Below are 14,263 nucleotides of genomic sequence, written 5' to 3'. Positions count from 1 at the left end.
AGAAACACGAACTGAGCTTCTTCTTAAATGCTACTATAAGAGTAAAACATTTTATACTGTAATATGTGTACGACTATGATTCTCAACCCTTCATGTGCTTCTTAATAACAAGATTATCATAATTTCATTAATTACAGTCCTAACAGTAATCCTACCTACTACATTGGAAGAGTAAGGATCCACAAGATTTAATCCAAGATCAATCACGTTCGATTGCGCTTATTTAGTACACGATAACGAGTAGTCTCGTTTAAGAAACACCATTTTCTATCGTTTTCCACCGTTTCCAATTTCCGTTCATCTACATTCGCGGCCGTTTTTATCGGCGCTACTCTTTTTTAATTGCCGTCGATTAGACGCGCGTTCGATCGCGATCTAGCAACGGTATTTCCCCAGCTGGCCGCGTTTGTTAAAATCGGAGAGGATCGCAAGACGGTCGAATGTCTGGCTTCTAAGCAGCCATTTAGTGATAAATTAAGGAGCGATCGCGTCTATTGACACAGTTCGTCGCTAACGTTGGCTTACGGTGGTTCTTCTTGCGTGATCGTTAAGAACAGAGCGGAGCTTCCACCATCTCTTCCGGCGGTTCCTGGTGAATCGTTCGGAGCTTTCCACGAGCTCGACCACTGGCCACGGTGGTGATATTTTCTCATTTTAATCCCGTTGTTCCTGAGCCCATCGACGACTTCAACATGCCTGAAAATGGGATACAGATGACTGAGGTGGTAAGTGACTGGAGCCTGTGCTTGTCTATTCAATTTCTGATCTCTATGTTCATTATATCTTATGTAAAGTTCAATGGTTCTATATGCTTCACAGGACTTTAAAAAGTTAATTAAGTTTCCTTCGAATCTCCTTAAATTTCGTAGAATTTTCAAATTAACCGTCACTGGATGATTTTGCTATTTGTCTGACTATTCGACTGACGAGTTCTTGAAATGGATCTCACTAACGATGCGGCACTCATCGATCTATCAAACGCAGGTTGATTCAATGCAAACATATTATTACGCGAGTAAAGTGTTTTACAATTCAAATCGGTGTTACCATTGCACTCATCGCGTCTCTGTTGATTAAGTAGCGTCGTGAGAAGTTGAAAGTATTTGTATCAAAGGCAACCGAAAGGGCACTGAATAGCCAGTAACAATTGTGTACATAAACTTGATCGTGAATTCCAACGCTCGTGCCATTGAAAAACTAATTAGAGTCTAAATATACATCAATAAAGTTATTAAGAGCAACGGCTGCGCCGGGGCTCTAACAAATCCTAATTGAATATATGATTGCAAGATACGTTCAACTTCGTCGGAGGAAAAAAATATACATCCGGTACTTTTATACGTGTGCTTTACTGATTACTAAATTCCGCGCGTTATACACTGAAATTAATGGCACTATGCGGAAAATCGATCGACGAAAAAAGTGCCAATCAACTGCTAATTATCGACTGTTAGTTCTTAATAAAGAGAAAAAGGAAATGAACGATTGAAAGTTCGTTGCATTAAATGTATTGTTAAAAGAAAACAGTGCTCATTTTCTAAGCACGAAGCGGAGAAGAAAAAGTGGCATGAAAAATCGATGAGAAATATCGTACGGTTTCGTTTCGTTTTAATTTTTTCCTGATTAACTCCACTACGCAATATCGTTTTAACGAACGCGTTGATACAATTACTCTCGTCCAGTTGGTCCACCGTAACCAACACATAACGTGATTGCGCAACCAGGTTTCTAATTATGATAATAAATATATCCCACCGCGTAGAACGTTGCTGGACGTAAGTTCCAGTTTCAAGCTGCTACTAAATTTGCGTCGTTTCCTGTTGGAAAAAAAAAGTTATGCTGTTGGTAAAAAATACGCGAGGTACAGAGAACAGCGGAGGGAAAAAGGAATGGAAGAGTAAGTCGTAATTCTCGCGGTACCTCTGAGAGGATTTAAGTACAATTTTCTTAGAGTTAATGAAGCGTGACGTCTCGAATATTTTACAAGTTGAAGAGATTTTTGCGACGCCTTGCCTCGCGCGATATGAATCTCCTCGCCTTTTCAGAATATGGAGAATTCAACCTTCACGCCACCGGATGCTGAAAAAGCTGCTGGCAGCAACAGGAATACGAATCTCACTTATGGCATCGACGATGTCCCTCCATGGTATCTCTGCCTGTTTATGGCTTTACAGGTATATTATCTCTTGCAGTCGGTTAAGTGGTAATTAGAGAGGGTAAATAAAAATGTTCGTCCCTAAGAATTCATCAGATTCGATGACTGTTGGATCGATATTTATCTCAGAAAAATTTTTCTTTTATATTTTAATCATTTAGAGATTGTCTATTTATAGTGAGAACACGAGGTTTTGAAATTAGGACAGATTAGATTACTCAACTGAAGTATTTTTTTAACAGGAAATGAAACCATTTGGATGTAATTGGGATATTGTACATCTGTATATCTTTAATAGTATCCGCAAAGGATTTTGGAATAGTATATCGCGGTTCCTAAAAAATTCCACGAAGATGATTTCTTAAATATAATTGCAAACAGGTAGAAAAAAGCAATGGGACGTAGATCGACTTATAAGACCACCTTATTTGCAGAGCTTATCTCGATAAGATATTCGACTATCTTTTTTTAAGACTCCCCGTCGATCCAGATTACTATGATCACTCTTGGATCTGCAATTCCAGTTAACCCTTTCAGGATTACCAAGATTTTGCTTTGGAAAAATAATCATGTACATTATGTATTTTCCAGCACTATCTGACCATGATAGGCGCAATAGTCTCGATTCCTTTCATCCTGACGCCAGCACTATGCATGGCGGAGGATGATCCATCCAGGAGTTACATAATCTCCACTATGATTTTCGTCACAGGACTCGTCACCTTCTTCCAAACCACCATAGGATGCAGGTATCAAAAAAAAAGCTTAAGAAGTTCAGCTGGTCTCTTAACACGCGATGAAGTTAAATTAACGATCGAAAACGAACGATTAACATTCTAATCTATCTGATAATAAAACTTGAGAAACAGAGTCTAGAATTCGTGTAATAGAGTGTTCGTTAATCGATTATCTGTCCATCAGGAGTCGCGACACAAGAATGCTTGTGATAAAGATTGTTCACTCGGCGAGAAAGCGGGAAAAGTAAATTGAGGATTTGATTATTTCGTAACAAACGAGATTTTAGATTCTCCTCTTATGATATTTGCAAACTTTTACTGCTAACAATCTTATCGTAACGATAATGATTATATTACCGCCTAATTATTATCGTAACTATCACGTGATCGTAAGGACAACAATTGTAAATCAATAGATCTCCAACTATTCGTAACGCTACACGTGTCAGTACGATTTATAAATGTGCATAAATTCGAGGGCCAAGGACGGATGCGAGTGAACGGTTGCAATCGACAGCCAATACTTACGCGTATTTCATGCTCGATTATTTGTATCCGTAAACTTGTTCTAATGTTAATTTTCTATAGTTTTATCGCCGCGTGAATAATTCTGTTCTCTTGTTCAGCAAGATTTACGGGCTGCTTGTTACATTTAACGACACTACCGAGAATAAGTTACGGATACCTCTCGGGTTTTAAGCTTATGATTCGCAATTGATAGAATTTTACAATTAACGAAGATTACTTCCTTGACAATTATGGATATATAATTAGCAAATGAATTTTTTCCTCATTCTAGTTTGCAAACTTCTTGATCGCGTCCCACAAACTGACGCTATACTCCAAAATCCGTGCACCCTAATATTGCAATATCTGCGTTCGCCAATATTCGAACACGGTAGTTCACCAATCCATTTTTCTTCTATTCCTTATTGCCGCAATACTTTGCTACAGATTACCTCTAGTGCAGGGTGGAACAATTTCGTTTCTGGTCCCGACGCTGGCAATATTAAGTTTACCGCAATGGAAGTGCCCAGCACCGGAAGTTTTAAACGAAATGTCCCCGGAGAATCGCACGGAATTGTGGCAAGTAAGGATGAGAGAACTTTCGGGAGCTATTGCCGTTTCCTCTCTGTTCCAAGTGATCGTCGGATTCGGAGGTATTCAAAACGTTCGTTAAATATTAACCATCATTCCCAGAGATATTTTTCATTCCAATTCTCTCGAAGGTATCATCGGATATTTATTGAAATTCATCACGCCTCTGACCATCGTTCCAACCGTCTCTCTGGTCGGCATATCTCTGTTTGAAAACGCTGCTGACGCTGCATCCCAACATTGGGGTATCGCGGCTGGGTAGGTTTTAATTTCACGTGTTTGCAGTTACAATGACTGTCGTGTACATTGGTTATTTATATCTTTCACTATGTAACGACGCGCGAATAGCGTAGGCACACTCGCGAATTTACTTTGTGACAAATGTTTATCCCACGTGCGTTGACGCTTTGCAGAACTATATTGATGTTAACGCTGTATTCTCAAATAATGATCAACGTGCCGTTCCCCATGCTAATGTATCGCAAAGGCCAGGGACTACGAGTAGTCTGGTTCGAATTGTTCAAATTATTCCCGGTAATTATATCACGCGATTATTCTATGATCATTTCCTCTTTAATTTACGGTTTCAACTTCTTTACGTTTCCTTTCCTTTCTCCTTATTCTAGGTACTGTTGACGATAATAGTCATGTGGATAATTTGCACGATATTAACCGTAACTGATACGCTACCTGTCGGTCATCCAGCCAGAGCAGACAGTAAATTAAAGATCATCAATGATTCCCCGTGGTTCAGAGTGCCTTATCCTGGCCAATGGGGTACACCCACTGTCAGCTTGTCTGGCGTACTTGGTATGTTAGCTGGAGTATTGGCGTGCACCGTGGAATCCATCAGTTATTATCCAACAACATCTAGAATGTGCGGTGAGTAACTCGATATTTTAAATTTTAGTTCTAGAAAGATGAGAATACATGTTAAGTAATCGTGTTCAAACAGTCTAAAAGAGTTCTGATAAAAGTCAGAATGTACTTAAGTTACATAATGCATTAGGGCCTCCAAGATATCTTGTGGACAGTGGATGATAGAGTAGTTTAAGCAGTTAGCGCAGAAACTTCGAGCCTCGGTTCGAAATGATTGGAAAACAGAAAATATTTGTTTCACTTGAGTTATTGAGAATTGATTTTTAAGGTGCTCCACCGCCACCAGTTCACGCCATCAACCGTGGTATCGGCATGGAGGGGCTTGGTACCATGTTGGCTGGTCTCTGGGGAAGCGGAAATGGTACAAACACATTTGGAGAGAATGTAGGAACAATCGGTAAATAGTATAATTTTCTTAAGATAAAGATCATACGATCGTCAGCATATAATTCCTGCATTTTATCACTCGCAAGTTTGAGGACAATAATTTCGTGTCAACTGTTTAAACGAAACATTAACAGGCGTTACGAAAGTCGGCAGTCGCAGAGTTATACAATGGGCTTGTGGACTAATGATCCTTCAAGGATTGATTAGCAAATTTGGTGCCGTTTTCATCATCATCCCCGAGCCAATAGTCGGTGGAATATTTTGCGTGATGTTCGGAATGATCACTGCTTTTGGTATATCGAAATACATCGTTTAAATAAAATTATCCTAACATTAACTGCCTATACAAAAGATTTCGATAAATATGCTTCTTTTCAGGTCTATCTGCGTTGCAATACATAAACTTGAACTCCGCGAGGAATTTATACATCCTTGGATTCTCCATTTTCTTCCCATTAGTAAGGAAATTCTTAATAATCGACACTCAATATTATTTTTTATATTAATATTTGAAATTATAGCGATCTTATTTTGCAAAAATAGTTGATTTAAACCTGGAAATTTTCAGGTTTTATCCAAATGGATGATTCAACATTCAAATGTGATACACACTGGAAATGATATAGCCGATGGTGTCATCACAGTGTTACTTAGCACCACAATCTTAGTTGGTGGTGTAGTGGGGTGTTTATTGGATAATCTTATACCAGGTAAAAATTGATGCAAAAGAAAAAATGATGCTTAATGCGTCTACTGTAACTATTACTGTTGTTTGTTCGTTAAGGCACCCCCGAGGAACGTGGACTTATCGCTTGGTCAAAGGAAATGGAACTAAATACTGGAATGGATGAGAAGGAGGGCCAAGAACATGTACCTACTACGTTCGATTTTCCTTTTGGAATGGATACTTTACAAAGGTAACATTTTCTTTTAACTTTTTTCTACTTTCCTTCAGTTTCATATATATATATTTTTATAAATGTTTTACCATTCTTTTTTAATTATTTGCAGGTGGAAATGGACACAGTATGTACCTTTCTTACCGACTTACAGGCCTGGAATTTACTCGTGTGGTCAGAAAAAACAATGAATACAACATTTTTATTTTATATTAATTGATTACTACTTAATCATCAGGGAAATTTGCAATGCAATTGTATGAACGTTGAATGAATCTTTGTATAGACGGTAAATTGTTAATTAAATGTAAAAGAGAGAATTGACTTAGAATGAAAATAAATAAATTTTTTTATAAAAATGCAGATATCATTTTAGAGTTCCTAGTAATATTTTATAGTCGAGAATACTTGAGTTGTGTGCGTGTGTGTGTGTGTGTGGCGCGAATTCGTCACAAAAAGTCAGTAAACGTTCTTTAAATGTTATTTCGAACGGTTCGCAGGAAAAAGGAAAAATATAAAAATATGGCTACACCCTCAGACGTTGCTACGGTATTAATTACGCGTATTATACATTCATTAACGTTTAAGTTGTAAATTTTAGAAACATAGCTTGTACATAACCTATACATAACCTAAAAATTTATTAACCGGCTTGTTTACCCTAAATAGACAAAGTACTTGTTCACTAAAGTGATACAGTTTTCTATGTACCGATCAAATAATGTATAATTTACTGCAAATAAATTAATATATAAAATATTGTACATATTTTATTCCATGTTACTTTACGTACGAAATGTTTTTGCGCATTATGAATAGGATGAATAAAATTTATATATCGACTTTACATACGTAATATACTACTCGAAATATATTAGACTTTGATCTAGATTTGTATGTTTTCATTTATATATGATTATCTAATTTACTTAATCAAATTTCTTTACTTTCAATTGGTTATATGTATATATTTTTTTTAATTAATATGCAGATCAGACTACAGAGATTCTTGAACATGCCATTAATGCAAAGATGCAAGGAAATAGCAACTTTAATAGACGAATCGAGCACAACAGAACTGCAACATGTATTCCAAATATTAATAGATTCATTATTCGGAATAACCGACAATATCGGGTGGGGTTTGCACAGCATCACTTTTAAGAAAAATCCACAGGAGTACGAAACACTGTGCAATTTCCTCCATCCGCGGGGACCAGTTTTTTCTCTCTGTTATAAATTATTGCCAGACTGTTATTTGAAATACAATTTTCCAGTTTCATTTTTGCCAGTATGTAGAAACTACTCTATGTATTATTAAAGACTGTAGCAAGAAAAAGAAATTAATTTTCATATTTATTTTATATTTTAGATGAAAATACGTTCCATGTTAGAAGAGGGTATGATACCACCATTTTATCTGGATAAAATCAGAGACGATCAGGGCACACGTGGTGTATCTGGCTTACACATGAGTATCCTTTTTCTCAATCTGATAAAAATGCTACATCAAAAAGTAACTCCTTAACAAGTGCACATATCCCTTTGAGTATTACATTTTCCACTTTGCATACCATCTGACAAACCCATGGCTGCAAGTGCAGCAACAGGAAAATGTCTGGGTCAATTGGGAAACTGCTTATGTTCAGTTAGCACACTGTTATTTATACCACTTTCTACCTAGAGATAATTCTCCAGTTTTGCCAATGATTGGCCCATACATTAGAAAAACGCCACAACGAAAATTGGTGCAATCACCTGAATCCAAAAGGTATTTTTTTTTGACATTACGTCAAAGGCTGCACCAAACAGGAGTATAATAACAGAATGACACATTTTTGAAACCTAATAACGATAAGTTAAAAGTTGTAATCAGAGAATCTTACAGATTACAAACACCGCGACTTCTGAGAACATCGATATTATCGCCAGGATCGCCAAATTCTACGTCGAGTGTACCGCAGCAACAATGTTTGCCGCAAGTTTGGAGAAGTGAAACTGTAATTCAAGTATTCCTCGATTTTTGGGTGGAATATACGGAAGACGACCAATTAAATCCACGATTGAACACCACCTATACCACGTCCGTTCCGCGTCGAGTAAGTACACGATTGAAATTTCCTTGCGAAGCGTGTACAGGATGTCCTTGCTAACTGAAGACGATGGAATATGTATTAAGGAACTAGAGACGTGAAAAAATGTTCTTACGAACAGTTTTGCAAAAATATTTTTTTATATCTTCAGTTCTACACGAAATATTCCAGCTTTTTCAATTTAAAAAGACACTTTGCACATTTGCATGTAACTTCAATTACAGCATAGCATCCATTCCGGAGAGCACATACGATTGGTACGAGCATTTATAAAGACATTGCATGAATTTGCAAATAGCGCAACAGGCGATAAAAGTGCAATGGATGAACTTAAACGGTATATAAACACGGAAAAGAGAATACATATTAATTAAATATAATATTGACGTCATAACATTATATCGAAAATATGTTATTTACAGAATTATTTTGCCTTCTGTTCAAGGCAAAATTTATACATTCCTACGAAAAGCTATATATCATTGGCCTCTAGACAGTTCGTTTAGATTAATTCTTGAAGCATGGTTGAGCTTCATTCAACCTTGGAGATACCTCCCTGGTATAACATATACCAAGGAAGGGTAATTATCGATATAATTAGAAAACTCCTCGAATGGATTAATGTTAAAAATTCTCCTGCTTATTTGCAGCAAATTAGAAGAAGAAGAAAGAGGAAAAATACACGAGCCGTACAGATGGATGCCCTTCATTGCGAATAATCTGTTAGCTTTTACGGCAATATTTCAGCAATTGCTTCCGCGATTCATGAGAACGGATCTTGTAGCACCAAAAAATGCATTAATGCTATTCAGAGTTACAAAAGTATGCCGAATTCTTCCAGATGATTCAATTGTACATTATGTATTTTACAAAGCTTATATTTCGTAGGTTTTCTCACAGCAGCATCTGGCGAAAATAATATGTGAAATAGAGAGTCATATGGATGATGTTGGTTTAAGTAGAAGTCGAGTATCTACGAATCAATGGGCTTCAACTGTCCGACAACTAATTTTAGAACTTGAGGGTCCGACGTATCAATATATTCCAATGTTTTCTATGGCTACCATCTCACAGGTACATAAAATATGAAACACATCACTTCTTGCGCGGTGGAGCCGCCTGAATTATTTTGGTATTTTCTACTATCTTAGGTTGTAAGCTTGTTAAGCACAATTAAGCAAGACCATTTAACGGCAACTAGTTTAATCGATATGCTAGAGAAGAAAAGAAAGAACAGACGATTTTTGTTAGCACTATGGGAATTTTTTAATGGCGAAAGCTACTCTTCGGATGATATTAATATAGAAGAACGTCGACGTGTTCCTATTTATCTGGCAAATGCACAGCAACAATTAATTGAAATTTTTGAGGTAACAATAATAAATTCATCCAAAACTAGGAATAACGTGTGCCATGGTTTAAACACAATTTTTGTAGATTAAAGTAGAAGACATTCCTCAGGTAGCTATCGAAGCTGACCAAGAATATTATGAGAGTATTCTATCGACGTCTTTCTGTCATCAATCGCAGGTGAAAAATTAATTCTCTTGTGTCCGTTTCTTTTTAGTAGTAATCATTGTTAATGGAAATATTTTTACTCGTCCATGATTTAGATGGACTCTAGTTTAGATACAAGTAAACCAGGTGTTTTTGTACCTATTCAAAAAGACAGACAAACATGCCAATATATAGAATACATGGGAGATCCAGAATTACAACCGGTTCGAAGTAACGAATGCACGTTCCTCGTTAGAAATTTGTATAAACTTTGTACATACATAAATATGAAGGTAGAATATTATCATGGATTAACCAGTCCTCGTTTTCTTCTCCAACTTCTTCATAATTGCAACCATGATTTTCAAACAGTACCGATACGAGATAATTGGCATGTACCATCGACGTGGTTTCTTCGGTAGCATTTGCCGACAGATTCTACAACCACCGACGAAAGTCGTGAAGCTACCAAAACGAACGGAGAACGGATTTTCCAGCAGTTACGAGGAACGCATTCCACCACGGCTGAGTTTACGACCTCTGGCTAATTATAGTCTACTCTTAACCATAAGTCTAGGAGTATTTATCACTTGGCTCACAAAGTACGGTGATCATCGTTAATCGATATTAGAATTTATTTTAGTAACCGAGCTGATAGCCAGTAACACGAAATCAATTTATTTGCAGCTACGGAATCTTTACGTTTTTCGGATTCGCGTTTTGTCTATGGTCTGTGTATATAATAATACGGGCAACGTTGGAGCCCCTAACACGATCGAGCAGAAATACATTCAGAGCAAGTACTACGGCGTTCTCCATCAACTAATCAGTTATGAAATTATTCCATAACAATCCGTATATAAAGTTTGACGTGTACGATCGTACAATATTCCGCGTTATTCCAGATGTGAGTTTGTATGCAAAATGTAATGTTGGTAATGTTACGAATGTAATTTAAAATTAATTTAATAAAAATCTGTATGTTTCCTAAATGTACGACGACTTTAACTATTTTTATTCTTCCCTCCTTAAATATCGTGAGTACGAAAAGAGAGTTCATTGGAAAAATTTCGAAGCAAAGAAAAGAGCAAAAATATAGACGCTTCTTCTAAAAAAATAGGATAAGTTCTTCTTTCTGTTAATTATATAAGGATTAAAATTCTAGACAAGTCGGTACAGATCACCGGAAGAATTGAATACAATATCAGCGTGGTAAATTACCTTTTCAAATCTAGCTACGAGTGTATCATCGGAGCGGTTATTATTTAATCAATATCATGTACGGACCACCGATCATTTCTGTGGATCGCGTGGCCGCGTACATTGCTTCGCGCGAGTATGGCTGGGTTCGTTAACGTTGATATTGTGAGTCGGAAAATTGATATTGCGGGCTGCAGTTGAAACCTTCCAGATGGAAGGAACGGGGAGGAGAATATCGAAAGATCAAATTGGTAATTTCCTTCCGTCCCGTATCGACATTTTACTTCCTATCCAACGTGCAGAGGGAAACCATGCTTTTCCGCGAGGAAATTCTTAAACATTCTTACGCTCGAAACAAAACGGAAAATACGAGAATGTAAATTCGCGCGCATTTATTTATCCATTTAATGAAAATAAAGATATCGAGTGAACTCGAGATGACGCGTACGTTGCTGCACGGCAAAAATTACCCCTTTAATTGGATCGCGTTACTCGTCACCAGATCCTAGCTACATTTTTTACGATCCCTTAGGTGTTAGACCACCTGAGTATATCGCGCCAAGTTAACTACTATTCCTACCACGGCTACAATAAAATTTGCCACACAACGAAGCCAATTGGAGCTTGTTAACCAGTTAATTATAATTCCATCGCGATAACTCGCGGTACCAAAACATTTCCAGTTCCCTTATCATTCGTTAATCGTTTCAAGTGGCCATAAAATATCGATCTTCGTCTAATACGCTTTTTAAAAGCGTCAGGTTGAAAAGAACAAATGCTAGGCAGAAATTGTACAGCTTTCAGAAGAACTGAAATACTTTTTTACCCGAGCAGGAAGTTCGTGTTTGCACCAGCGGCTTCCGCAGTCCGCCGTCTAGTTCCAATCGCATTAGTCGCATTAAGTCGTTAGATATTTAGTGGCATGGGCGTGTTTACATGTCCCGTGCAACACGAACATGACCCGTTTTCGATTGAAACCGGCGCGAACTCGCATTCCCAGCGAACGACTCATTCAGCTTCGGTGGCGCAATTAGGGATCCTTTTATGCGCCGTCAAACGACCTGTTGTGCGCCTGTTAGATGCAATAAGTACGTTTGAATTACTGAAAATAGTCCCGTTCTCTATTCGTTAAGGCCGACTCTCGGTTTTAAGGAGGTGTCTTTAAGCAGTCGCTGTAAGCAGACACGCGTCTGGTGCAATCAATCGACCCCAGTGGTCATTTTCCATCGAATACGAGCGATCCCTCGGGATACGCTTCCAAAATCGAGGAAATTCGTTTTTAATTCATTTTTTTCTGTTACATTCTAATCAAACGTCTCCTCCGGAAATAATAATCCGAGAGGTAATGGAGAAATAATTACCACATCGAGAAGCAGAGAAACGGTAACGAGTCGGTTATGTAATCGATATTAAATATATATTTAATAGATTCATTAACAGAGTGCTGATAGTTAATTACTTGTCGCGTGCAATTATTCTATGCAAATTAGAGTCGCCTAGTGAATAACGATTTTTTCATTTAACTTACATCAACGATCTATTTTAATACTTCTAAATTGTAATGTTTTGTACACCTCGTTTCTAAGTCTATGTCTCTTGTTCGCATAATTCTCTGTGATCACTAATACACGATAGGGATTGTAAATAATAAAAGAGTGCGATTCGTTTAACCGATATTCGACACGAGAATGCTTTCAGGGTAAAGTACAATTCCTGTACCAAAAAGTAAAGTTTTTGTTCCATTTGAAAATTACACCCATTTTCGCTTCCTACGCTCGCTGGAAAGCAAGAGTGAAGGAAACAGTTCCATAAATCATTCGTCTAATCAGGCTGAAGTATGCGGAGTATGCAACCGTAAGAGTATATAAGTATCAATCCGTTTTCGTAATTAAAATCGAAACCGCCGTTAAACGTATCGATTAGAAAAATGTCTTTTATTCTGAAACGTAACGTCCCAAGTGGCGCACGCCGCTTCCAATATACTTGCTTTACTTTTTTATCCTCGCGTGTCTTTTGTTTATCGCTTGAAAGTCGCGCTACATATTCTAGATAAGTTGCACTATTTCGAGGTAATAGGGTGTTTTACTATCGACAGGAAACTAGAGTGTTGACGGCGGCACGTGCTTTTGCATATCTATCACTCGATTGATCTTCATTCCCTGAACAAACTTACGAAAATCACCTTCGCGAGTATTAACGATGGCGAACCGGAGAGACGTAATTCTTATTTCGCACCTTCGAAACTGGGTCGTAGAATTGTATAAATTTATCCTCAATACAAACGCGTTGTTACGTGTAAAGAGTGTCACGAATAAGCATCCTTGGAGCGTTCTTGACTCGCCACCCACTGATATTTTTTATACCAACACCAAGGGGGGAAGGGAAACGTGTCCCCCCCTAATCGATTGAGCTGTTCGTTTCCGTTTAAAAATTCATCGGTTTCTTAACATACAGCGGTGGAATTCATGGAATTCCCGCTGGTTCTCACTTGCGTATCGGATTAAGTAATTACGTAATTGCTAGTTATTAGAACAATGTAATAAGAGACAAAGGTCGAAGACACGCTTGAGGCCGTTCAAGCAATTAAAATTCGTCGTTAATTTTCTCACGCGCCCGTAATTTCCTCGCGTCACTGCAACCCTCCGCGGTATGAAATTAAATAGCGCAAAAGTAAATCAATGTCTTTCAGAAATACTATATATATATATGTAAGGCGGAGAAATCATGCGGTCTTCGAATATTATTAATAGAGCTGGTTCAATCATGGCGACATCACGCCATAGAAACTCTCACGGGGCCCGATTTCTTACTTGAAACGGACTTACGTGCACACAGGTGAACGCAGGACGTAACCACTTTCCGCGTGAGGGAAAAACGAGAAATGCGCAAACCCATTTGTCTGGTTAGCCTTGACAGTAATCTGACCCTGTCTAATGTCGAACGGAATAACAAATACCCGCTTGTGTGCAAGACGATCTGACTCGATTAATAAATCACCGTGGAAATAGACTGTTTCTACTGTTTCTATCCTGTACGCATATATTTTCGATTAATCACGCGATTCGATTCAATTGCATAGTTAGTTCAACAGTTCGTTTCGAATTTATCCTGTCAGATTTGTATCACTCTGGAGTGATACAAAACTGAGCGCCCAATGATTTTGGTGGCAATGTTATCGATATAAATAACAGTGTCGGAAAAGAGATAGGAATTTTCTATTCTCGAGGCCAATCTTAACGCGTGACACGCATGCGCGTTGTTAATTAGGCGGACAGGTTGCCTGTTCGAATTTCTCGCGTCAAGAGATTGTAACAGACT

General features: G+C 37.8%; 2 protein-coding genes across 2 annotated transcripts; both read left to right on the top strand.

The window, feature by feature from the left end:
• Positions 1-639: 639 nt before the first annotated feature.
• LOC143425840 (solute carrier family 23 member 1) lies at positions 640-6,514 on the top strand. Its single transcript, XM_076898881.1, has 13 exons — positions 640-725; positions 2,046-2,174; positions 2,747-2,904; positions 3,847-4,052; positions 4,122-4,248; positions 4,404-4,524; positions 4,617-4,872; positions 5,138-5,266; positions 5,391-5,549; positions 5,635-5,714; positions 5,825-5,966; positions 6,041-6,173; positions 6,268-6,514. Exons 1-13 carry the CDS (start codon positions 693-695, stop codon positions 6,344-6,346), a joined length of 1,752 nt encoding a protein of 583 aa, XP_076754996.1. The 5' UTR covers positions 640-692; the 3' UTR covers positions 6,347-6,514.
• A 25-nt stretch (positions 6,515-6,539) lies between these two features.
• LOC143425841 (sphingomyelin phosphodiesterase 4) lies at positions 6,540-10,741 on the top strand. The gene is made up of 14 exons (XM_076898883.1): positions 6,540-6,704; positions 7,147-7,446; positions 7,528-7,630; positions 7,695-7,926; positions 8,044-8,254; positions 8,473-8,585; positions 8,671-8,829; positions 8,899-9,070; positions 9,137-9,322; positions 9,400-9,618; positions 9,686-9,778; positions 9,862-10,038; positions 10,118-10,347; positions 10,433-10,741. Exons 1-14 carry the CDS (start codon positions 6,633-6,635, stop codon positions 10,569-10,571), a joined length of 2,406 nt encoding a protein of 801 aa, XP_076754998.1. The 5' UTR covers positions 6,540-6,632; the 3' UTR covers positions 10,572-10,741.
• The last annotated feature ends 3,522 nt before the right edge of the window (positions 10,742-14,263 follow it).

This window comes from Xylocopa sonorina, chromosome 8, assembly GCF_050948175.1.
Source record: "Xylocopa sonorina isolate GNS202 chromosome 8, iyXylSono1_principal, whole genome shotgun sequence".
Lineage (NCBI taxonomy): Eukaryota > Metazoa > Arthropoda > Insecta > Hymenoptera > Apidae > Xylocopa > Xylocopa sonorina.
The sequence above is the reverse complement of the archived record's forward strand: the minus strand, read 5'-3'. Positions and strand labels throughout refer to the sequence as shown.